The sequence below is a fragment of the Filicampus tigris genome, chromosome 9 (assembly GCF_054856515.1).
Source record: "Filicampus tigris isolate MCC_2025a chromosome 9, RoL_Ftig_1.0, whole genome shotgun sequence".
In the NCBI taxonomy this organism is placed as follows: domain Eukaryota; kingdom Metazoa; phylum Chordata; class Actinopteri; order Syngnathiformes; family Syngnathidae; genus Filicampus; species Filicampus tigris.
The window spans coordinates 12,250,611-12,276,017 of NC_141225.1; the positions used below are offsets into that span (position 1 = coordinate 12,250,611).

At 39.4% G+C, this 25,407-nt stretch overlaps 1 protein-coding gene across 1 annotated transcript; it reads right to left on the bottom strand.

Moving 5' to 3' along the window:
- Positions 1-25,154, bottom strand: LOC147141962 (sodium-coupled neutral amino acid transporter 3-like). The gene is made up of 17 exons (XM_086040351.1): positions 24,912-25,154; positions 16,816-16,971; positions 16,611-16,631; positions 16,392-16,473; positions 16,197-16,312; positions 13,243-13,316; positions 12,882-12,974; positions 11,648-11,729; positions 8,732-8,814; positions 8,514-8,572; positions 7,869-8,039; positions 7,541-7,620; positions 7,354-7,454; positions 6,488-6,612; positions 6,230-6,374; positions 3,624-3,727; positions 1-3,537 (listed from the first exon to the last, which is right to left on the bottom strand). Exons 2-17 carry the CDS (start codon positions 16,917-16,919, stop codon positions 3,433-3,435), a joined length of 1,545 nt encoding a protein of 514 aa, XP_085896477.1. The 5' UTR covers positions 16,920-16,971; positions 24,912-25,154; the 3' UTR covers positions 1-3,432.
- Positions 25,155-25,407: the final 253 nt, after the last annotated feature.

Consider the following 25,407-nt stretch of genomic DNA (forward strand, 5'->3'; position numbering starts at 1 on the left):
AAACATTAACTATTATTTTATTGTCAAACTAAACCTGCTATTTACACTTTACACTTTACTAGGGCAAATGCAGTATGCCTCACAAATATAAAATGTTTACATTTATACACATTACCAATATAAAGCCTAGTCTCAATCCCCAAAAGACTTTCATAAACTATCTGTCATTACCAGAGACGAGTGTAATGTAACTTCTGGTACATTAACATATTTAGGAACAGGAATTACATGTTAGACGTAGTCTATTCACTGACCTTGCAGCATGCAGTGTTCAATAGTTAAAGGCATTTTTTTTTTCAAACAGCAGGTAGTTTGTTGTCATTTTGGCATTATCCCTTCAAATAAAGAACTCTCTTGCACAAAAGGATGGAGCTCAAACACTGCAAATACATTGTAAGGGACGGACAATGATTTCCTTGAGTTGTTCACAATTTATCTGTGAAAATACCTCAATAGCATTCATCCAAATGGCTCCAGCTACAAATAATAGTTATACATAAATAAACTGTGGCATCTGGTAAAATGTCAAATCCTTTTTGGGCACAAGCAGCATATCTTGGGGGGGAATAGCTAAAAATATATATCTCTGCATTCATTTGTTTTGTACATTTACACTTCATAATACATTGTACATAATATATTTCCATGGAAAAAAAAATCAATCAGCACAAAGAGTACATACAGTACATGCATGTTGTTTGTGATCTGTGGGAAAAAAAATTAAAGAAAAAACGAAACAATCACCACAACGATAACATGACCCACAACCCCAAATGAATAAAGCTTGAAATGAACAGGTGATCATCAACATCAGGTGAGTAGAAATACGAAAAATATAACACTAATCTGTAAAGGATTTCACTTCAATAGACAAGCAACAATAAGAGAATGATGTTATCCTCACAAGAGCTCGTCAAAACCAGCAGTCGCTGGATATTGATGTTGCTCTGCCTTTTAGGGAAGTGTCATTACATTTGGATTTTTGATCCTAGAATGTATCTGAAACCAGATCATTAACACAAATCAATCATGACATTCGCAGACACGCACTGGCTGCTTTTGTCATTCACTCATCTTTCCCTTTAAAAATGTCTTTCATTTATTTCTCAAATCTTAGAGACCACAATGATAGTACTATATTTATTATTAGTCAATACGACTCATATGCCATTAAAGTTTTGGTAGTAGTTGAATTAGTCTTTTAGCTGGAAATAACACAAAAAAGTGACTAAACAAAAAACTGTGAAAACGTATAAGCGTCACCCAAGACCATGTAACTACTATAATGTCTAATTTCTGTTTGTAGACTGCATGAAAAAGTACAAAAAAATAAATCAACGATGAACCATTGACAGATTAGTTGACAAATCGTTTTTACTACGCCCCATCGAGGATAAACATTTGAAGTCGACTAATCGCTAATCACATTTTTTTAGGGCATCTTGTCTTCCAATCGGCCAATTTACAGAAGACTTTTGACTCATGCTCTGCGGTGAAATATCCAGTCAACAAGGCGACACGGTCTTCATATCTGAAACTCCATATTCATCGCAAAAAAGGTGACTCTATGTCTAATAATGCATAGGCAACAACTGCGTGCTAATGAGAACTTTATTCATCGTAGAAGTTGTTTGAGACGCATACCTGTCAACTTGTACGTTTCCCCCGTATTTTATACGTTTTTTGATCATTTCAAATTGTGTATGCCGTATTTTTTTGTACGTGAACAAAAAAAAACGTGTTTTTTGTTAAACCAATCTCATTTTACCCATTTCGGCTCCATTAGCGATTCCGACTGCAAACTTTGGCCGACTTTAACGAGCATAGCGTCCCCCCCACGCTCACCGTTGAGCGATAAACACTGTGTAAGATTCTATCTAGAAATATCCGTTCCGTTTCCCCCACCTCTCCCGCTGAGCGATAAATACTGGGTAAGATTAAAAATAGATACTGTGTAAGATTATATACAGAAATGTACGGGCAAATTACAACTTTTGTAAGATTCAGCACAGCCCGGGGTTGACAGGTATGGATACGACACACCAACATCACGACACTTGTGTCGCTTTACGACATGGACGTCAGTGTATATGATCGTAATAGACAACACCAAATAAGAGACAAGTAGCAAGTTTATCCTCAAATACAAGAATAGCTGAAATGAAATGAAAACCAGTGAAACTGAGAAATGCTTAAAGGGTCGGTATCATCTATTTTTAAGCTTTCCACAGTCAACTTGGCACATTGTTGCAGCATGGTTGGTTAGCATTTAAGCTATCACTTGTAGCTCAGTGCAGGAAATCGACATTTCTTTGTAGAAAACATGTTAGGTTAGTTGAAGACTCTAAATTGTCTATAGGTGTGAATGTGAGTGAAGGCTTGTTGGCTAACCGTCTAAAGTCAGCTCCAGTTCACCAACGACGCTAATGCAGACAAGCGCTATGGAAAATGGAGCGCTAAACTGGATATGTGGTCGGATTTGACTGTATTGAGAAATTTGGACATTTTTCCCATCTTAGTGTCTTTTGGCACTTTCTCGTGTCACCTCCACTTAAAAGAGAGCTATTATTCAACATATACAATTCAACATAAACTCAAAATTTGACCAGGGTGTGTAGAATATTAGTTATATATAAGCTCACAATTAGTTGTGTTTTATCATAATTGTGCAATGAGTGATGCACGGTTGAAAAAAAGAGTCAGTTTGACATAAGATTAATCAAAATCGAATTATACATAATGTATCTGAGCAATAACTCTAGTAGTAGTTAAATGAGCTAAAAAAAACCAGCAGTTATATAAATACACACTCCTGTTTGAATGTCTCTCCTCTACTGCACATGAAAATAACTTATTAGCCTTTTTTAGACACTTTATAAATGTATACAATGTTTGTTTTTACAGTTCCAGCTGCAGTTGTTCATGGGTAATGGCTGGTTTAGCTCAACGCTCATTGTTGCATTATTCAATTCATGAAATTAAAGCGCATTATTTTTGCTCTTGTCCACTCACTGGCCACAATAAAATTAGATCTGTAGCAATAAATTTGCTTTTGCAAAGATAATAACGGTAAAAGAGATAATCATTTAACAATATGTTTATCATAATGTTTGTTTATTATAATCCCACTAGGATGTATTTAACTTCAGTACTTTGGTTACCTAGTTTAGTCGGAAGAACCTTTTTTTTTAAAAAACTCTGATGCAGTGCGGTTTAGCCCCCATAGCATCATAAAATTATCGATGCCACTCTGATGCCTGCGCATTATAAGGTGTACCTAATCAGGTGGCCAGTGAATATTTGTGTATAACATTGCAGTAAAATATTATTTCAGCTCTAACAATACAAGTCTGACATTTTGCTTGGCATTTTTATATGCGAGCTCTCAATTCTGGTCGTTCGTTCCTCAGCTCGAACACACTCACGCAGCTTTTAGTGGCCCCTGCCGGCATTGCCGCTTCCCGACGTCCAGTCGATTATTATGAAGCTGAGACTCATTACCATGAAGGAGACACCCAAAGCGGCAAAGCAGGTGGCCTATAAGAAAGAGTTGGGAATAGCATCAGCGCATCGCAGAAGGCTTCACATAATCTAGATAGTAGAAGTGGTCTAAATGATCTTACCAGGATTTTGGGAACGGAGCTCATGGGTTCGCTTTCTTTGGGAACAATTCGGATGTAGAAGACAGCAGGGAAGATGAAAATAAGGCAAGGAGCAGACGTGGCACCTGGAACCATGAAAGATAAAACAAACTTTTTTTTTTTTGAATTGTAATTAGCAGCACACTATTTCAGCACTGTAAGTTAGTCCCGGGTATTACTCCCACAGTCCAAATAAATACACACAAAAAAAAGTTGTTTTGCTAACCTACTTGCTAGGTAGCTGTGGATTTTGAGCAGATTGAGTTGATTTTACCCAAAGTTGCGTTCAGTATTTTGACCCAGCAGATTGAGTTGAAGATGGCTTTAAGAGCTGAAGCTGGTAGTCATTTTGGACAGTTTTTGTGTACTGAAGTTGAAGTAAATTTTGGATTCTAGGCAAAAGTTGGCAGCAGCTTGGGTAGGTTGGATCCAGGAAGGGCATCCAGTGTAAAAACCTTGACAAACATATGATGCAAGTGACTTATATAAATACCCAATGTGGGTCAAAAAGGGACCGACCCGCTACCTCGGTCTATTTGAACCAAGTTTTTGGGGTGGTTTAGTCGCAAACAACCAATTTTCGGGGGTTGTTTTTCAAAAGTAATGAAACTTCCCAAGGACGGGGAATTAACTTCAACTCTTTAAATGTGTCAACAATATACTGTTTACATTTCACGTGGCCTATGTGGGTCAATTGAAAGCAAATAAAACTATATTTTGTTCATTGTAACTTACACAAATACATAATAATACATAAAACATACATAAATAATACATAAATACATAATAGTACATAGTTATTTTGTCTTGAGCATACACGCAAAATCAACATCAGTAATGGTCTTCAATGTACCGCACACAACAGGAATGTATGATGGGATGATCATTGATGACTCGAATCAAAGTGTGCTAAATGTTGTCTCTCTCTGTCAGTTCTGTTGTTGACAGGTGAGATGACCCAGCTTCTATCCTGCATACCACTGATGTGTGTTTAAAGGCACTCCATGTTTGTACCCCATGCATGTTTGTCGAGCTATCGGCTGCTTTGAAAACGTCCTTGGCAGCCTGTAAACAGAAACACTTTCAACTTTCACCTCTGGACAAAGAAGGATGACCTCAATTCCGTGAAATAAGTGGCACATTAATATTGACTCTTTTTGGCTGTACATTTTTCCCCTTTTCTGTGTCAACATGCAATGGTCACGATTTTTAGATTTGCACACAGGGGTACTGAACAGGTAAAAGATGGGCTCTGACTGTAAACACAAAAAGTAAGTCATAATCCTTCTATATGCGCTACTAAAATACATTACATAAATCAGTATATTCACTACGAGTAAGTGCCTTTGCTAAGATATTAATGCTCAACTTTTATTGACATTTTTAGAGAGGTGTTTATTTGCAGATACAATTATTTTAGTACTTGTAGTTTGGGGTCCCGCTGCATAACTGAGTGCATCATACTGAATGTTGTTTCAAATGCTGGTTAAATAGGGTAGGTAACACTAAAGTAACGTTTTGCAAACATGAGCAGCTGTGTAAAGGCAGACCTGTTGATAAATTTCTCTAGACTATAAATCAGGGATGGGAAAGTAGTGGTCACACTGAGTGGCCTCTTAATCTAAAAAAATAAATAAAGAAAGAAAATCTTTTTTTATTTTATTTTACTTTTTTTTACAAAAAAATTTACAAATCACAAAATGTTTTCAGTCGACTGGTTAGCACGTCCGCCTCACAGTTCAGAGGTCGTGGGTTCGATCCCGGCCCCGGCCTCCCTGTGTGGAGTTTGCATGTTCTCCCCGTGCCTGCCTGCGTGGGTTTTCTCCGGGTACTCCGGTTTCCTCCCACATTCCAAAAACATGCATGGTAAGTTGATTGGACACTCTAAATTGCCCCTAGGTGTGATTGTGAGTGCGGATGTTTGTCTCTGTGTGCCCTGCGATTGGCTGGCAACCAATTCAGGGTGCCCCCGCCTACTGCCCGAAGGCAGCTGGGATAGGCTCCAGCACGCCCGCGACCCTTGTGCGGATAAGCGGTATGGATAATGAATGAATGAATGAAAATGTTTTCAAAATGCTAATGCTAAGGGTTTTCTGATATCCTTGAGCTTTCTGACGCAATGGACAAACACCTTGTACCTTTAGAACACTGGCGTCATAGTTGCTGGAAATGGGCCTCTATACACCTATGTAGATATTGCACCAAAAACCAGACAGAATTGTCAGCTAGAATTGTCATTTACCACGTTAATAATGTGTAGAGTGTATTCCTGATTAGTTTAAAGTTATTTTCATTGAAAAAAAAAATGCTTTTCTTTCAAAAATAGGGAAATTTCTTGGTGACTCCAAACTTTTGAACGGTAGTGTATATAGGAAGAAATATATATACATATTCATTTCAGTTGTCAAAAAGTGTTTGCGGCTCCCAGTGTTTTCGTTTCCGTGGAAACCGGGTCGAAATGGCTCTTTGAGTGTTAAAGGTTGCCGAACCCTGCTATAGAGCTTCCACTTTGGTGAAAGACTATATTTTTCCATTTTGCGATCATTTACAGTAGTAGTACAAAATAGTTTTGAATAGTATATACTAACCGATGATTCCGAAGATGCCCAGAATGTTGGGAGCGAAAATGACCAGCATATTGATAAACATGAGCAGAACCACAGCGATGGCGATGTGACGCAGCCAGCTGAAAGCTTTGGTGGGGAACAACATCTGCTGGAGGGCTCTGCGCACCTTTGTACACACACACACACACACACACACACACACACGTAACAGGCAAAATGAGATTAACCACATTATTGTGCTGTATTGTGGTCTCCAAGCATAACAAAGTGGAAACTTACAGGAAAGAGCACAATGGGGACGGTAAGTGTGACGGCGGTGAGGACGGCCACACGCACACACAGGATCAACGTGTCGTATGGGTCAATGCGGCTGTACGTGTGCAGCAATTCTGGCTCCACGTTGCCTGCAGGAGTACATTCAAAAAAGCAAATTATATATATATATATATATATATATAGAGAGAGAGAGAGAGACAGAGAGAGAGAGAGAGCTATCAGGTCACCTTATTTACATTTGATATAAAATTCCACACAACCCTGTCCAAATGCCTGTTTTCTGTGATATAAAAAAAAAGAGGTTAAGATAAAAAAGAAAAGATGTATTAAGCCAGTAATGTGACGTCGGTTTAATCTGTACAACTCAATGAAAGAAAAAAAAAACTCCACCACCAACAACAATTTTTAGCTGACATGTAGTTGCACAAGTACGCACACACTCATAACTAGGATGTGGCTGTGTTCAGAATTAACTAATCCTATTCAAACACATGTTAAATGGGAGTCAGCACACATTTGCCACCTTTTAAAGTGCTTCCGACTTACCCCAAATACATCTAGTTGTTCAAATAAGCTTTTCATAATTTGTATTTATTTATTCATTTTTTGGCTTTATTGCAGAAGGCAGAAGAATTCATGGTTACACTGACTGCTCATACTTTGATCCGACTTGGTTGTGCAGGTGTACCTAATGATGTGGCCGGCCAGTTTAAAATGAAACATTTTCCCCATTTTAGAGCTTTTATGATGGGTTTGAAATGGGTACATTTGTTTATCCTATGTTGTTTGCATATTCCAAAAGCAGCACTGTATATATTCTGTTCATAACTACAAAACACAAATCAATGTGTGGACAAACGTGCACTCACCGTAGAAGGTTAGGTAGCCAAAGAGAGCTGCCAGAAAGTACATGGTGTACATGACAAAGATGGAGATGTTGGACACGTTCTGCATCTTCTTTTTAGTGGGGCTGCAATTTCAAAGAAAACATCTGAGTGTCGTATAGTTTCAGGTTAAACATGATTAAAACTTGCAATTTAGAGACAAGCAACTCACTTGCGGAGCTCAGTGTAAATGGGGAGGACCTCGGGGTGGCAAACAAAGGCAAAAGCCAAGATGGGGATAGTGTAGGCTGTCTGTGGAGAAGCACACAAATGCGTTACACCAACAGGAAGTGAACAAGGAATGAAAATATGAATTGTTTTTTTGAAAGTTGCTTGGTGGAAGTTCTTCCACACCAAACTCATCCAAGAAGGCCTTTTTTGACCCTTGCATGGCACACATGGACCCCTTCTCTTAAACTGCTCCAATCTGTTTTGTAAGATTTTCAACCACTGACTGAATCACCCATTGATTAAGATCCACATCGTGTGTGTGGGCTCACCTGTGAGTTGATGGTGAACATGCGCGGCGCGCAAAGAGCGTCGTCTCCTTCGTGAGTCAGGAGGTGATCGCTAACGTGGTTCGACACGTTCAGGCTGTGGTGGGCTGCGGTGTTGTTGAGCGAGTTGAACTCCTCAAAAGGGCACGGAATTTGAAACTTCTTGTATATGACCTTTAGGGGAGGAGTGACCGGAGGACATTTGTTGAAAGAAAATTCTATTTGTAAGCGCACTGTTACGAGAAGACACAAATGGGGTTCATGATAGTGAGCGGTGGTGTGCTACTAAACTTAGCAAAACGTGCACGCAAACTGGCAACCATGTTAGCAGAACATACTGTGTTTTTTACACCACTCAAGAAAGTTAAAACCTTAATTACACTGTAACCTTTCCAAGTTAACTTTATTTGACAAGGAGATGAACGGCAAAAGTTGCATCAAGGACATCCACTTCTAGGCCTTTCCGTGACTCTTCCAGTCTGTCTTTATCTCGATTGCAACGGTCTCATGACACAAGATTTGATGATGAACAGAACCGTTTCAATACCACTTCTAGTTGAACCAGGAAATAGATTGTTCCATTTGTGGATCAAACATCTATCTGTTTTTCCTTAACTTTTGACACCATTCCCTACTCGGCGAACATACCGCAGTGAGGAAGAACACCATACAGCTGAGAGAAAATCCGCTGGTATAGCCAAGGTAACCTGAAAGAAAACAGAAAGGTTGTAACTGGCAACAGAGGATACTAACTCTACATTGTCTACAAAAATAAGATTTTATATATATATATATATATATATATATATATATCTTGAACTTTGAGTCAAGCAGTATGTGGAAGGGGATTGAGTGTCCACACTCACCCAGCTGCTTCATCAGGGCCAGGGGCAGGATGATACTGGCGGAGACCATGATGACAAGGTAGTTGCCATTCAAGTACCAAAGACTGTTTAAGAACGGGCAAAAGTGTACTTTCGTAAGCTCATTGTTTGGAATGCAATGTAAATTATGATATTGTGTAATGTGCACGTTTAACTGTCCTGATTTTTGGACTCTCAAACAGTGAAATACTTCAAGTTGAAATTGTGCAGTGTTTGCCTCTGCAGTCACACTGAAATCGAATCCTACATAACTGAGGATTTACTGTGAGAGAGCGCGCAGCTGCACAGAAGGAAGGGCAAGCTTAACCCAACTGATGTGACATCCCCATGCAAGCCTGTAAAACAGACACGAGTGGAATTGCATACCCAATGGTGGTATTGCCTCGCTTTTATTCCTGTGTTGCTGACTCACCATCTGCTAATGTGGACACGGCATGTACGCCCCCCCCCCCCCCATTCAACAAGCTGTTCATTGATGACATTCATAAAACATGAACCCTGAGGGATATACTATGTACAGTACATCGAAGAAGTTCCAAATGCTGGTTGACTTCCAAGTTGTTCTAATTTCAACCATAGCAAATCATGTTGATGTGAACATTGTGTTCCTATAGCTGATACCAGTATAAACCTTTTGTTTTTAGTTGAACTCTAAACCATTCCACTTTTTGGGGCATTTGATTTTAAAGTGTCCGCCGAGCTAAACCGATTGGCACAGAATTTTCATTGCCATTGTTGCTTTGTGTCTGTCTATCATGTCTGACGTACACTTTGGTTGAATGGACCGCCAGTATTTTTTTCATTGTTTTGACACCCGTCCACAACAGTTTACAGTCAACAGAAAACGTGCGGTTGCCATCGGTCATCGAGGCAGGGGGCTAACCGTGGGCTTAATGGCGCAGGGGGGAAAAAAATTCCTCACCTGGCCTGACAAAGAAAACAAATATCATCTCGAGGGGGCAATAATAGTAAAGTGCAAACATCCATATTTGGGATACAGGAAGAAGGACAATGCCTCAAGAGTGTGTTTGTGAACGTGTGTTTGTGTGTGGGTGTGTGCATCTTTAAATGTATGTGTGTCTATCTTTTTGTCTTTTCTCAAAGCAGCTCTTATATTGACAAGACCCCCTGTTGTGTGTTATTACATTACACTTTTTAAATGTGCATTTATGTAACCAACTGAAATGTGACACTATGTTAGCTTCAGGGCCTGAAGAGTCAAGTGCAAGTTTAAGGTTCACATATGTGACTTCAATTTCGCCTAGTGTGGCCAATCACATACGAATCCACTTTATTATTACCTCTTATAGTGTGTTCACATCTTGTACTGCTATAAATATACACACACACACACACATATATATATATATATATATATATATATATACAGGTATATGCATTTATATCATGATATTTTAATTACTTCTCAAGCGGAAGGCGTCGTTTTGTTGTCAGCCGCAAGTCATCGCCATCTATTTTAAGAACTGAGGGCTGTAAATAAAAAAACACGACTCCCTCCCACTCATGCCACGCTCGGCGCTCGATGCCATGGATCGGAGTGGCGGGAAGCACGCCAGGCGGACATGAACCTTCGATGTGGGGTCAGCACCGAGGCGACCTGTCGTCTCACTCGGAATGAAGACCTCGTGTCACCATCTGCTGCTGTCACTTCAGTCATTCAACTTAACAATACCTAAAGTGAATCTTGCAAAAATATGCAAGCATAAAATGTGTAGATAACCCTGTGTGAATTTGTCAGTGCGTTAAGCGGCCCGCCGCAACACCCCGGCACCCCGACACCCACCCCCCCCTGGAAGCCAAGTAGTAGTCTCCGTCGAGTAACGCTAATATTAAATGAACTAGCTAGCATCTCCTTCGTGTAACGCTAATATTAAATGTACAAGCTAGAAAATGAGTAAAACAAATAGACGTATTGGGCACCAATGCCGCCATTGATTTCTTTTGTCAGCTACAAGAAAATGAATGATAAGTTAGAAGGGGAGTTTGCAATTTGAAAAAAAAAAAGATATATATTTTTTTCACATTTGTTAACTGTCACTGGCATTATTCAGGGCCTCTAAATTCAAATTCAAGGAACCACCGCTCTTGTTGAAATACAACCAATCAGAGACAGAAAGTGTGACTCACGATGTGTCACTTATTTGGGGCGCACACTGCGTTGCAAAAAGGAAAAATTCAAATCAATCAAATTTCATACAACGGTAATACTTCATTACGAATAAGATGCTTTTGTGGGATAACAAGGTAAAATAACGCAAGACGGCACGAGAGAGTATGGTGTGAAAGAACTCAACCCAATCCGACACCTTTCTCACGTCCAACATAAATAACCATATCGTTGCTGTCCAGTGAAGAACACGTATGTCCATTTTTTTTTTCACGCGAATGCGATGTCTGTAACGCGGAAACTCCATTTACGTAAAGACAAGGAAAAAGAAAAAAATGGACATAAGTGCTTCTCACAGGACAGCGACGATATTTCTGTTTCCTGTAGGTGTAATTGCCAGGTGTCCCAATATGTAATACGTCCACATTTCTCATTCTGAGGTATTGTTGATTTAGGTATACACTCGAAGTGAGGGATGGGAGTGGCCCGAAGGTATGTGGCAGAAGTCCATTTTGAGCACACTGTTTACATAGGAAGAGGCGGTAGGAACCCAGAGCAGTGCTGTGTGGTCTGTTGCAAAGCATCTTCGGCGTGACTGAAGGTTGACATTGTGTCCACACCAAATCAGCCGACAACTATCAAGACAAGCCCACCTCTTGTCCGTCCAATTACAAGCTTCCATTCACATCACACCCCTTCAACGCCAGCTGGTAAGCCCTTGACCGGGCAGCTGTGAAGTCACATGCCGTGCTGTTAATGCTGCTACTCACTCTGCGCTAGGGTCAGCCTTCAAGAATGCTTGGATGACCAGAGGTAGCTCGGATTTGACAATGTACAGGTAGCTGGACATGGCTGCAACAGAGACAAAATATAGAACCATGAGTGGGTCTCACTGTAATAACTGGCACACTGTTAATGTGAAACCTGTGATAGTAGACATTAGGGTCAATAATCATTTCAAGTGCACTGGCCCATCAAGGGGAATTTAGGGTAAGCTGAACTAGAAATATTTATGGCCGATTTATCATGACTTTGCGAAAACAATGGCGTAAGTCGTTCTCTCACAGTTTTTCAGATAACACAAAAAAACTGAACGCAACACTGAATATATCATATTTGTTAATAATTTCATGATCCACGAGCATCACGGGGAGGTGATTTACTTAACTTTTTTGGGGGCAAAATGTGACTTTAGATCAATATATAAGTAGTATAACGATATTCAGATCATGCAATTTCAAAAGTGTTTGGCCTTTAAAGTGATCAAAAGATAAGTGAGAAAATCATTGATACATAATGTCTATATGAGGGGTGGGTAAAATATGGACAGCGGTCCACAAATGGCCCATTCCATTTTTAATCAGGCCCACTAACCATGCACATTATCAAGAGTCCTGTAATATTTATTATATTAATCTAGCATGTAAGGTGATTCACATGTATTTTCACTTTCACTATCACTTTTTTATTTATAGTCTCATTTCATAATTGGTCATTTTGATTTATCATAAATTATCAAATAAAACTCTAGGGAAAATAAGAATAAAAGAATGAAAAGAATGATTATTTTATTAACAAAGTAAACTAGCTTACATATGTCAAACACAGATTTAAAATGAAAAAAATAACCTCTTCTATGAAGCACCTGGTCGATCTGTCTATTTCAAAAGTCAAGTGTGAGCACAAATCCCAGCTTTGTGTAATGGCGCTTTCCTTGACATTACAAAACAGACCACCGATGGCTGACGAATATAAAGTAAAAGCACCTTCAAGTCTTGGGCACCTAGAGTGATATCATCCACCTGCACTATGATGACCTGCCCTGTCAGTTTTGTAGCATTCATCTTAATTTGAGCAGATTAAAGACCTGCACACTATGGATGCGCATCTCCAACACTTGCTGATGCGATGTGTAACAAACAAAAATAAACTGCTAATGATGTGATAAATTCAAGTTAAGTCTAAAGCTACTCCCAGTGTGAGATAATCTGATTCCTCACTCACCTCCAATGTTCTGCAGAGTGATTGCAATACCGGCCGCCATTTTTCCAGGAGTGCCAAAGGCCCTGAAGCCCAGCTGTTCGTAGGCCCGAATTCCTGAAACCACCAAAGCATCACTCATTATCTAGGAGACATTGCATATAAATGGTGAGCCATTTAACCCACAACCGTTTATGGCTTTGTCACACCCAAGTTTCTACAAAACATTTTGTGCATTCTCCTTCTTATAATAGAAGTGAAAGAGGAACCAACATCTTAAACTTTCTATAAACAGCTGCTTAACATTCTTCACGCGTAAGAAATCATCAGCTGAATAGTCAATGATGTCGACAGTTTCTATACAACCGGGCTAAGATATTCTTACCCACAATGCCGGAGGATTTGAGCAGTAGATGAATGGAATAAGATGACAGGGCTGCCACTGCAGTCAGAAGAAACCTGCAACATGATTCAAATAAATTATATTTTCTGTCCTTGTCCATCCCATTTCTTTGTACAGTCGTTGGAAAGCAGATTGACATTCTAAGGATGGTGTCCAACTACTTTTGTCTAGCATTAGCAGTTCTTTCCATGTCATGTTAGACAAGTGTTGTTACCAGTTTTATTTTGGTACGCACTTCCCATTTTTGTTCAACTTCTTGCTATGATTCTCAGATGGCATTAGCTATCTTTTTGTGAAACACAAATTTGGATAATCTGTGACTGTTGACATGGATTTGAGTCCTTCTGTTTGGAGTGTTTGACCGAACTGGGCATTGAATAAAGCTCTTGACTGCCATGTTAGCTTCTCATAGCTAGTAAGCTGCCCCTGACATATGTTTGTCACTTGTAACCAAAAAGTAGAACATTCGGTGCATTTGCATTATGTTTTCCCATTTCAGATTACGTTAGTGGTTAATTTATTGTTATACTTGACTGTGGATTTGACTGTGAGTGCTGTTGGATGGTTCGGGTTAAATTAGCCGGGGCACAAGTGCCATCGATTTGCTGTCTGGTCGCGGGGAGGTAAACATCTCCCACTCTGGATGATGATTGTTACTAAGTCATCAGGGAACAGTTTTAAAATGTTAAAAAAAAAACAACAACAATAATCCCGTTTGTCTTCTTGAAAGGGGAAATCAACCCAAACACATTTTTTTCAAGACTATGTTCTATGGAGGCCCACTAGTTGAAACACGGCATTCTAATTAATATTGCGTTTGTGGAATATGAGTTAAGCAGCAAAATACACCCGTTTTTAGCCATCTCAGGGGGCGTCCATTTTGTCACTTCTGTCGACTGAAAATGACATCACAAATGCTCAGGACTCAGGTAACGACCAATCGCGGCTCAGCTACAGAAAAAGGTCAGCCGTGATTGGTCGTTACCTGAGCCCTGAGGAATTGTGATGTCATTTTCAGTCGACAGGAGTGACAAAATGGCCACCCCCTGAGATGGCTAAAAACGGCTGGATTAACGGGTGGTTGACTTCCCCTTTTAAGGAAGGAGATGCGAGGTGCAACAATGGCATTTATGATCAGTCCTGATTTCACACTAAAGATTTAAGCATTTTGTTGTTGTTAATTTCTCCTCATGATGTTAAACTGTTAATGTACAAATTAAAAAAAAATATGACGGTGACAGATGGATTTAGGAAGGAATTATTCCAAACAGAGGCTCACTAAACCCGAGCCAGAGAGAGACACATTGGGCATCATAGCCAGCATCTCAAAACAGATCATGAGCCATAATAAACCCACCTATATGTACACACTCTTACAGACTCCAGAAAGGCCACAGCCGAAAATAGTCCAATCTGCAGCCCTAATGTGGGATCTGGATTTGCTCATTTATGTCCCCTTACTACGTGCAGAGTGCAGCTGTCAGACATGGCCTTGGTAGGCGCTGGTCATTTAGTCTGCCTGCCTGTTTGTTTGAATGCAGGGTGCAAAAGTGGCAGGATTGGGATAGATAAAGACTCTAATGTCTAGCTACCGTCATGCACTGAAACTAAAGACCTTGACACTACGGCAAGCTTTCCTGACCTCTGTTTGGATGTATAATAATCAACCTGTATGGAATCTTTACTACCTCAATGTTTGGCCTCAAACTTTCCACGCCTCACCTGAGACAAGCCGATGGGCTGAAACTAACTAAGATCTGCATTCTCTGAATGCTCTTGTGTTCATACGATTGGTTGATTTCTTGTATGGAATCTCCATTAGACTCTGCAGACCATCTGTATCTAACTTTGCATCTAACGAAGTATAGGTACCATAATGTGCTTGAAACAGCAACAACTGGCCATTGAGAACACACACAGTCATGAGATATTTAAATGCTGAGGCTTTCTCAGGGTTCGGCCTCCATATCAAGTCAGTCTTACAAGGCCTTCCCCACATCCAGAGATACTGAGTGGACTTAAGGGCTTGGGAAAGTGGATTGATGTGCGTGCACCCTCTGACCAAATAGGAACGTAGAACAGTGGGTTCACTCGCTTGTTTATTATGAGAAATGGCATTTCCATCAATGTGTGGGTCTCTGTAGCCTTGAACATATTATTATATTATTGAATATGTATTACTGCTTCTGTTGTATTGTAACAAAGTTTCCCATGCTTCAAAAAAATAGCAAATCTGATGGCTTTAGAGAATACGGGGATATGTTGGGAAAAAAAGTTCTCCCAAACATCTTTAAAAAAAAAAAGTATTACATTCAGTTACATTCTTAAAATGATCATTGGTTAACTAATCATATTTTAGCAACATATAGTGGATGGGTACTTAAAAATAACACTGGTCAACACATTTTTACCATTTTTTTTTAAATCAGAGATGCAAGTAAACTTTTCTAGACATGGCCTTTTTTTCTGAAATATCATAGCTATAAATTACAATGTGCTGTAAAATCTGTATTGCGCAAGCTTTTATAGGTTAAACTTAAAAGCAAAAATGAAAATATCTCAAAAACCTGATCTGCTAGAAAAAAGTATAGACATTTTTGAAAACAGCATCAAAATGTGTTTAGGGACAAATAAAACTATTTTAATTTATCAATGCTTATTTCCATATTACTGTCTTATAATATCCAAAACCGTTAAACTGGTTTCTGGAGTCCTTTCTCGCCATTGTTACGTTACTGGTCTAGGGGAACCAACTATATAACATCATTATGACAACTTAAAAGTCAACCCATTTTGCCTCTTATGCTAGCTGAAGTTATCCTATCGGGTTTAGAGAACATGATTTACTTTATTTTCAAGCTAAAATCTTCACACTTTCAATACCACCACTCTAGTTGATCCTAAATAGGGCACTGGAAATCATTGGTATTACTCACAAGAAGAGGAGTATGCCAGTGTTGGCCATGGCATAAGCCAGTCCCAGAATTCCACTTCCCATAATGGCATTACCCAGGTTGAAGACAGACATACCAAAGGAGGTTTTCCCTTCAAACTGATACAACAAGCAAAGAACAAATATATAAAGATAACAAATAAACAAACTACTTATGTAGTGACTTGTGTTTTCTCACATCTGTGAATCGAACTGGCTTCTTTCCATCTGCGCTGGGCAAAAATTCCTCATTCTCCATTCCTCCATCGGGGTCATCAAATCTAATGTGAGACATGTAGGCAGTTACTTCAAATGCAAGTTAAAACTCTCACCCAATTGCTAATATAGTTCAAACAACATGATTCATTAAAGTCAGCAACAGTAAATTAAGTTGAAATTCAGTTTAAACCTGTCATACCTGACTGCTTGAGTGCCATTTCTGTGCAAGGATCCACCCATTGAGGCAATAAAATAAACATGCAATAATAAAAACAAAAAGCAAACAGGCATTTAGTCGACACTCATCCAACCTGTTATGAAACTCATTAGTAATGACAAATTCAAGGCACAAAATAGACGTGGGACTGCCGAGGACCTGCTTGCGGAGTACAGGAAACACTCACTGATCATCCTCGAGAGACGTCTTCATCAGCACGTCAACATCGTCCCCGAGGTTGTGACTTTTCCCGTTCGATAATATGTTCATCTCGGACTGATCTTGCTCCATCGTGAAAGGTGTAGCTCTTTGGATCGCTTGTTGTCAGCAGAATTCAGTGTCTCTAATGGAGTAGAAACATGTGCTATACTTACAGCAAAATGCACAATGGACAAACAAAATGGATTGACTATCTAATTAAAGCCACACTATGTCATATGAACAAAAAATCTGCAAGTGATTGCCCACTCTCAAAATATTTGTAATTGCTGCGGTGCCACGAGTTGAAAATGAAACTACTCAACTCACTACAAATATTTCCTAGATATCAAATGACCACTAGTTGCCGCTAAATCAATACTTATATTACGTTGGCCAGAGCATAAAAATAGTGAAAGGGGATGTTTTCAGCGAGAAAAAGAGGATACGTTCCCCTTAAAATATATTCAAATTTACAAAAGCTAAATCCCAAATATACAGGATGCCGTGTATTTTGTTGTGTAAATAGCAACCGGTGGATACACAAGTGAATTGTACTTTCTGACATCTAGTAGAAGAGCATTTTATTGTTCCGGCTATCGAAATAAGCGATGTCAAAAAAACTTGATCTTTCCCCACACGTTTGTGTTCGTGATAGCATCGGAGCTAGCGTTGCTGCTCAGAATTATGTAGTGTTCATAATAAGTGTATGTTAAGCGTTAATGATATTAAAACACTGAGGACTGCTGTTAGCATGTTAGCACATACAATCATTAGCTTGGCTTCTTTAACTTCATTTAAAGACAGGCGTATTCAACACTTTAAAAAATGTCAACTTCACAAAGTAGGCGAAGCATTCTACTTTTGTTTACAGCATATCGTTTGCCTAAAACCATAATTGCCCAAGTCATTTTTGAAAAAGTTTGAAAACGTGAAAAAAAACACAAGAAATTTGTCAAACAGGAGGAGTCCAGTTGCCTGGATTCATGTTTTGAGGATTACCATGACCTAGATAACTGAGAATCTACACAGAAATAAAGTGAAAAAAATACACACACTTTTTTTAGCACATGGATATTTTTAATTGATATAACAACAGTAAGCTAGCGTGACTTGGGCAATTATGTTATTGGACTAATGATATATCACATGCTTGGAAAAACTCAATTTACATTGACTAACAGCTCAGTTGCGTTTGGGTCTGCAGCACTGGGTGATTTAATTTCATGGTAAGGTGGCGCTCATATATATGGGACGTACACGCATCAGCCACTTAATTAGGTACGTCTGTACAATCTAACATGATCCAGTACTGGAGCTCTGTGGGTAATAATGCTGTCAAAAATATTCATTGAACAATACATTATTTTTGTGGTTGCAGTTTGCAGTGGGATACAACTGCAACGCATCACTATAACAGCTGCGTATTGGTTGTATTATTTGCCTCTGCAATGCATCCTGCATGTGTGCACAAGGAACCTTTCGTTTGAAAATTGAAGGCAAAATGTTTTCTGGTGTCTGTTGCATGGCTACCCGGCCGTAACTCATATCCTCTTTTGAAACAATGACTTTCAACACAACCGACTCCAATTCATTCACAAACAAATCTCACAAGTTCGTCTCAGAGTGCCGGTTGGGTAACACAAATGTGTCCTCATCACAGAATATCGCAGCCCGGCCAGGCAAACAAATCACACCGCCTAAGGTCAAGGCCTGTTTGACTTTGGGTGTTTGCTCTTGTGTTTTGCGAACTGCGTGTCATAAGCTGCGGATTCTCGGAGGCGGCATTAGTTTCACACGCTGGAACAATGCGGTTGCAACAGATAATAATGCAGCACGGTTTAACAATACAGTAAAAGCACTCAAATCTGGCAGCTCTCAAATTATTAGCATATGATGATTTACCTGATTGGGATACGCAATGGAACCCTGATTGTCTAAATCAATTACAGGTGCATGTACAACTGGAAATAGTCATATTGACTAGAGATAGACCGATATGTTTTTTTTTTTTGGGCCGATACCGACAGTTAGTAGTCAAAGAGGCCAATAATCGATATTTGGAGTCGATATTTTCACCAAAAAAGGAAAATATTGCCATCAAAATCTATAAAAACATAAACCTCTAAACTTTGTTGAAACATCTCTAAGCATGTTTATTGAACAATTTTTCAGATTTGCATAATGTTAATATTTTTAATTATTATTATTATAAATATTTGCCAATATACATCTTAGTCAGTGGAATCTTTTATAAAGATAACTTAAAATGTCAATAAATAATTCCTTCAAGTTAACACATGCTCTCTGTCACCAACCGCACCAAACTCACACGCATCACAAACACAGCAGCTAAAATCATCGACCTATCCACACCAAACCTCTCAGACTTAAACAACAGGTCCATCATCCGAATGGCGAACTCAATAGTACAGGACACTATTCACCCACGACACCAATATATCATTCCCCTACCCTCAGGGCGTAGATACAGGTCCATAAAATTCAGGAGGGCTCGCCTGGGGAAGGGCCTGATCCCTACTGCCATTTCCGCCCTAAACAGTAGACCACGCTGACCAGGCTACAATGTAGTGGCACCGTTGTGTTAATAACTGTTGTGTATAGTGTTTTGTTTTGGTTTGCTGTCTTGTCTGTGATGTATGGCATTTGTTGTGTCTTTATGTGCAGTCTGTGGAGGCGAATTTCCCCACGGGCACCAATAAATAAATCTAAATCTACTTAATCGACCAAATTTGAGCTGATCCCCCGTTCTCAGATGTCTCGAAAAGATAATCCTGAGTGATAACCCTGCCACGTGTGGCGTCTTCGGAGTGATTTCCCCTCCCCTACCTGCTCGGAAAACACAGTTAATCATAAATATTAAACCTGTTCAACATCCAGAATGGAAAATCTTGATTCACTCTCCATGATTGTGACGTCAAATGCAACGATAGCCAATTAGGGTGCACTGGGCATTTGCTGTGAGTCCAGCCTAGATCACACATTACAAGAGCAGTAAGAACACATTTGTCACTTCTTTCTTCTCATGTGTGGGGGCTATAAAGCTTTAAAAAATGGGTTAGGACGTTCAAAATGGGAACATGTGAATTAAGTGGGTTGAATTTTCAAAATTCTAGTACTCAGTCAAATATTAGGGGTCACGTCCATAACCTATATCAGACCACAACAACAAAGAAACCACTTGCTGTCGACTGAAAATGACATCACAGTGCCTAAGGATCATATGACCAAATCCAGAAAAAAGGTCAGCCATGATTGGTTGTTATCTCGGCCTATAGTCACTGTGATGTCATTTTCAGTCGACAAAGTGGATGTACATGCCAAGTGATCGTCCGCTGAGATGGATTAAAAGGGTGGATTTTGCTGCTCAATCCATATTCCACTAACGCAATACTGATCAGAATGCCATGTTTAGACTAGTTTGAGCGCATAGAACATATTATTGTAAAGAAACATTTTGACTTCACTTCAGAAAATATCAGAAGTATCAGAAAATAAGTTCATCACTCTTAAGACCAAGAATTTGTGTGCTCTGCCATATCTTAACTGGTTATACACACTTCCTGGTCTACATTCAGTTTTCCTTTTGGTTTTAAGAATATTGTACTGAGCAGCGAGGACAGAAATGAGTAATGTTTTCTTTGCAAGGTATAATAATAGTAATAAAACTTCCCGGTTGTATGAAATGTCATTGTTGGAACACTAATACACATTTGTCATGCTGTTATGCATTGTGCCCATGTAGTACCATCATTGGTAAAATGGGGGTAAAGCTTCAGGAAGAATTATGGATTGAAGGGAAGAATTTTTGAAAAATGTCATTTGGATGTCTCCGTGTTATTTGAAGCATGTGAAGTTCGCGTCTTTGTCGGCACAGCGCCAGGAGGGGCTCCACAGTTGTTATACAGTATAAGCAGTTGTCATGAAGAACGTCTCACTCTGCACAACTTGCTGTGAATTTTGAAATGTTTGAACAGGTGAGTGGGAAATGTACAAGCAAATGCATAGAAACTGGGGCTGTTCAAGATCTCGCAACATTTTCCGTTGTGTCAGTTGGACAAGTGTTTAGGGGAGGAGGCCCATGTGGCCGTGGTCAATCAGGAACAGGCACGAGGTTCAGTCGAGGGCGCCTGGCAGCGTCAGCTCATCCTCGGCCACGTGCCTTCTGAGATCACAGGAACACATGCTATCCTGTGAAGGCGGCCACCCCTTGATGCACACACCCTGCTCTGTGCTCAGCCGTTCACTTTCGGAAAGCACACCTAGTGCCAATATCTATTGACTCAACAGCCACTTCATTACATACACCTGCAATGTAATAAGATTCAAGAGAAGAGCTGGATTTTTAAGAATCTACATCTTGCGTGACATCATAGTGAGGACTTTTCCCCTTCATTAGCCCTTCTTGTTTACTTCTAATGTATATGAAGAGTAACATATATATATATATATATATATATATATATATATATATATATATATATATATATATATATATATATATATATATATATATATATATATATATATATATATATATATATATATATAAGGGCTCGTTTAAAAAAAAACAGGTATATTTTTCCAAAGTTTTTACTTAAGTGCCATTTGACATTTATTCAACTGTCACGATTGAATGGTGCATGAACTGTAACAGTAACTGTTCCCTATACACAGGAGTGCAATGAATAAAACTCCGTTCACAAACCTTAACTTTAGAATTTCAAATGTTCCAAAAGTATGCAAAAGTAGAACGTGCGAAACATAACATAAGGTAACGGTAGTATCGGTACTTCATCAACATATCAATACTTGGTATCGGCATAAAAAGTATCACGATACATTGCGATACGATATTTTTTTGCTTTAAATCGTAGTCAGGCCTAATTAATTTCATAAGGAATCAGTTAGCGGATATCATAATCACAAGTGGGCTAGCTGCTTGCTGGTTGACATTTTTTTTGAGAAAGCATTTTGTAACCAGGAGTTGGCAACATGAGGTGTGGCTCAGAAATACAGTATTACAGGTTTCTAAAACACTTGAATTAATTTGAAACATTCTAAGATGAAAGTCAAACATTAAACACATTTAGACCTCTTAAGCATACTCATGCATGCCTTGAAGCAATCAGTGCGCTACTGAACAGTCTGCAGAGACTGTTGATTCACTCTCAACTAGGGCTGGGACATTAAGGGATTTTATTGATTAATTCAAATGGATTTGTCAGGCTGACTTTAATCTTCAATCTCTTTTTTCTATAGTTCCAACTTCAAAGTGCGCCCCCTCTGACTCGCACTGCTTCCACTAACAGCATGGCTACAAACAAAGAGAAGCAGAGTCAGTGTTGCCATTGCATGCCAACTTTGCAATATGGTCATTTAGGCGATTACTAATTATGTAAAAAAGCGAGCAGTAAATTTAATTCCTGCTAAGAGACGTGCATGAAGGAAATCAGTTTAACATTAGTGAACATATAACAAGAAAGGAGTCTGGTGGAAGGCAATCATAAAAACAACAGCGACATGGTGCCCATTTATATGTTGCAAAAGCACTTCTTTATTGACATCTTGGAAACTTTTGACCCGAGGAATGGTATGTGCTTACAAATATTTTGCCAAGGTCACCTTGCCTCACCTGCAAGACTGTGAGAGATCTGGAATGGGTTGGACGTTATGAGAGGCTGCGCAGTTTGCCGGTTCATTGTGTCGTCAAATTTCTTAACATTTAAAATATTAATTAATAATACATTGTGTTTAAATGTTTTCGCAAAACGTGGACATTTTTTCCAAAGGAAAACTTTTATTTTCACCCTACCTATAAAGACATTATTTCTTTATAATTAGAGATTCTACCATTATTTTTGTCAAATATACTGTAATTGTTTGTTTGTTTTCCCTAATAATCGATGAACAGAATTTTGTCAAATACCCTAATTACAATCCCTAATGTTAAAAAGGACAAAGCTGCACAACACTGACCTTCCAATAAATCTGCTCATTTCTATAACTTCAAAGAAGCGCAAAATTGTACATTTCCACCTAGTTTTTGTTCTACATTTAAAAAATCTAGAACAAGCAAATATTTTCCCTGTCCATGCAAAGTCCATTGCCAGTAGCCTCTTCCCAAAACAGATTATTGGAAGTGGGTCCACCGTTATGCCTGTTGACACAACATTGTACATTTCCAGCATTGAGCCACCACAAGAAGTTTGCACGTGGCTTCCAGTAGCAGTCCCAAAATCACAGTTGATCAATTTCATAAGATATTGAGCTTACCTGATACTTTAGATAAATTTGGGCAAAAGTATTGGAAAACCAGGGCGTCACATCTACTGGAAGAGCAAATCAAAGCTAAAAACAGATTCCACTCTACTTTCTACAAGATTTTGCCATGTCTGTGCAAATATTTTAATATTCCTCCAATGAGATGATGTGGTTAACTAACAATCTGCATTCGAGCCTAGCATGTCTTGATGAGGTGTTCCCCAACCATTATTTATTTACATTACAAAAATGTAACAACACACCACTAAACAAAAATGTCGCAACAAATATAAATGCTGGAAAAATGAGGATATCTCCTCAATTTACTCACAAACTGACTTGGTGTGGAATCTGGGCCTGTTGAATTGTACTGTCATCGAAATTGACATACTCCCGGGAAGCCACGATTTATTTTTATTGTGTGAATGGCAACAGGTGGATACACAGTTTAATTGTACCGTCTGCCATCTAACTAAAGGGCATGTCATTGCTTTGCCTGTCACTGACAGATGAAAAGAGAGGCATTAAATGTAGTAAATGAAAAAAATTAAGTGAAACTGGATTTCCGTTGCAACGCTAATGATCTCTACAGCACAGCTGGCTGCCTCCCGCATGAATAAAACACCCGACTGCTGGAACTAGAGAGCACATGCAGAGGTCGTTAACCGCAGCCGGGCTTATCTGACCACTAGGACCCAACAGGACAAATCCATACAGCAGGAATTCTTTTTCTGGGCAATAGACCAGACACATGTCACATAGATATTCCATCCCCAGCCCCTGTCAACGAAAAAAAAAAAAATGAGGGGGCATTGACGTGCTCGCCAAACCTGTTATCTATTACAGGTGCACTTAATCAAGTGTCCACTGAGCAACCTACTTTACATTGTTGCCTTTCAACGTTGGTTTATGCAGACAGCAGCAGCAGCAGCAATAAAACATGATTAAATATAATTAGTATCAGTCCATATTTTTTTTCTAAAATGCTAATCCTCACGGGAGGCGCCGCTGAGCTGCAAGTGATCCGATTTTGGGTGAAAATTGGGGTATACACCCTGGACTGGTCACCACACAACGGCAGGGCACGTTGACAAATGACATGTTCACAATCACATTCACATCAATGGACAAGTCTTTTATTAACCTACTATTCATGTTTTTGGAACGTGGAAGGAAAGCCAGCGTACCCAGGGAGAACATGCGAACTCAACACAGCAAAGACGAAGAGATTAGAACCCAGAACCTCAGAACTGTGAGCCAAATGTACCAACCACTTGTTGCCAATCTGCCAATAATTATTACATTAGATGACGGTTTTAAATAACATGAATCTGTTGAGTTTTGTTGAGTTTGTTGACCTGTAACTGCTGTTCCTTTCAAACAAGTATTGATGCAGCCTGACAAACTGAGCACTTCACGATATATATTTCCGTAGCCATGTGAAACAAAAGATGGAGCACAATCTGTCAGAGAGCCACATGGTCGTGACATGTGGTCTTGGCGCTCAACACAGAGGATCTCAAAAACACTTTTATTTTGTTAATTATTATTATTGACAAAGACTAAGACACCTCTCTAAACCCAAAACAAAACCAAAAAAAAAAGAAAAAATACATCTGTCTTCAACTTGTATTTGTAATATTTTATTATAAGGTTTTATATATCTACTATAGTCCCTTAATTCAACCGGATCAATCCAGTGCGGTGCACGCATGAGCAATACAAACATAATGAAACGTAATAATAAAAAATCAAATAAAGAAAGAAAAAGAAGAGGAAGAAAAGGGAAATACGCCTTACCAAAAATGGTTCTGCGGGATTAATTCCTCACGCGCGTGACGAAGAGAAGGCCGTCCTCCTTGGAGTTTTATATTAAAATGTGTTTGGGAGTTTTACGCACAATCGAAAGGGCGCTCGCCTCGGTAGAAGTGAGCAATGTTTGTGGAGAAATGGTCGGCATTGTGAAGCACATTGCAGCCCAAACTGTGGGGGTTGGAGAAGGTCCGCCTCCTCTGGTCGCTCTCTCCGACCCCCCTGCTAAACCACCCACCCACTCACACTCACTTCCCACACGCACACTGCCACTCCTCGTGCAGCTCAAGTGGAAAACCATTTACGCACCGAGAGCCATGTGCGTAAATCACGACGCTCGTGTTTCTGCTCAGCGTCACGGTAAAACACGCGCATCCAAAAAGTCATTATCGTCAACCCTTCCTCGTTGTGTGAGCATGTAAATCGTGCCAGTCTCAACATGGCGCAGCAAGTTGTGAAAGTGTATGGGGCACAATTTTTACGA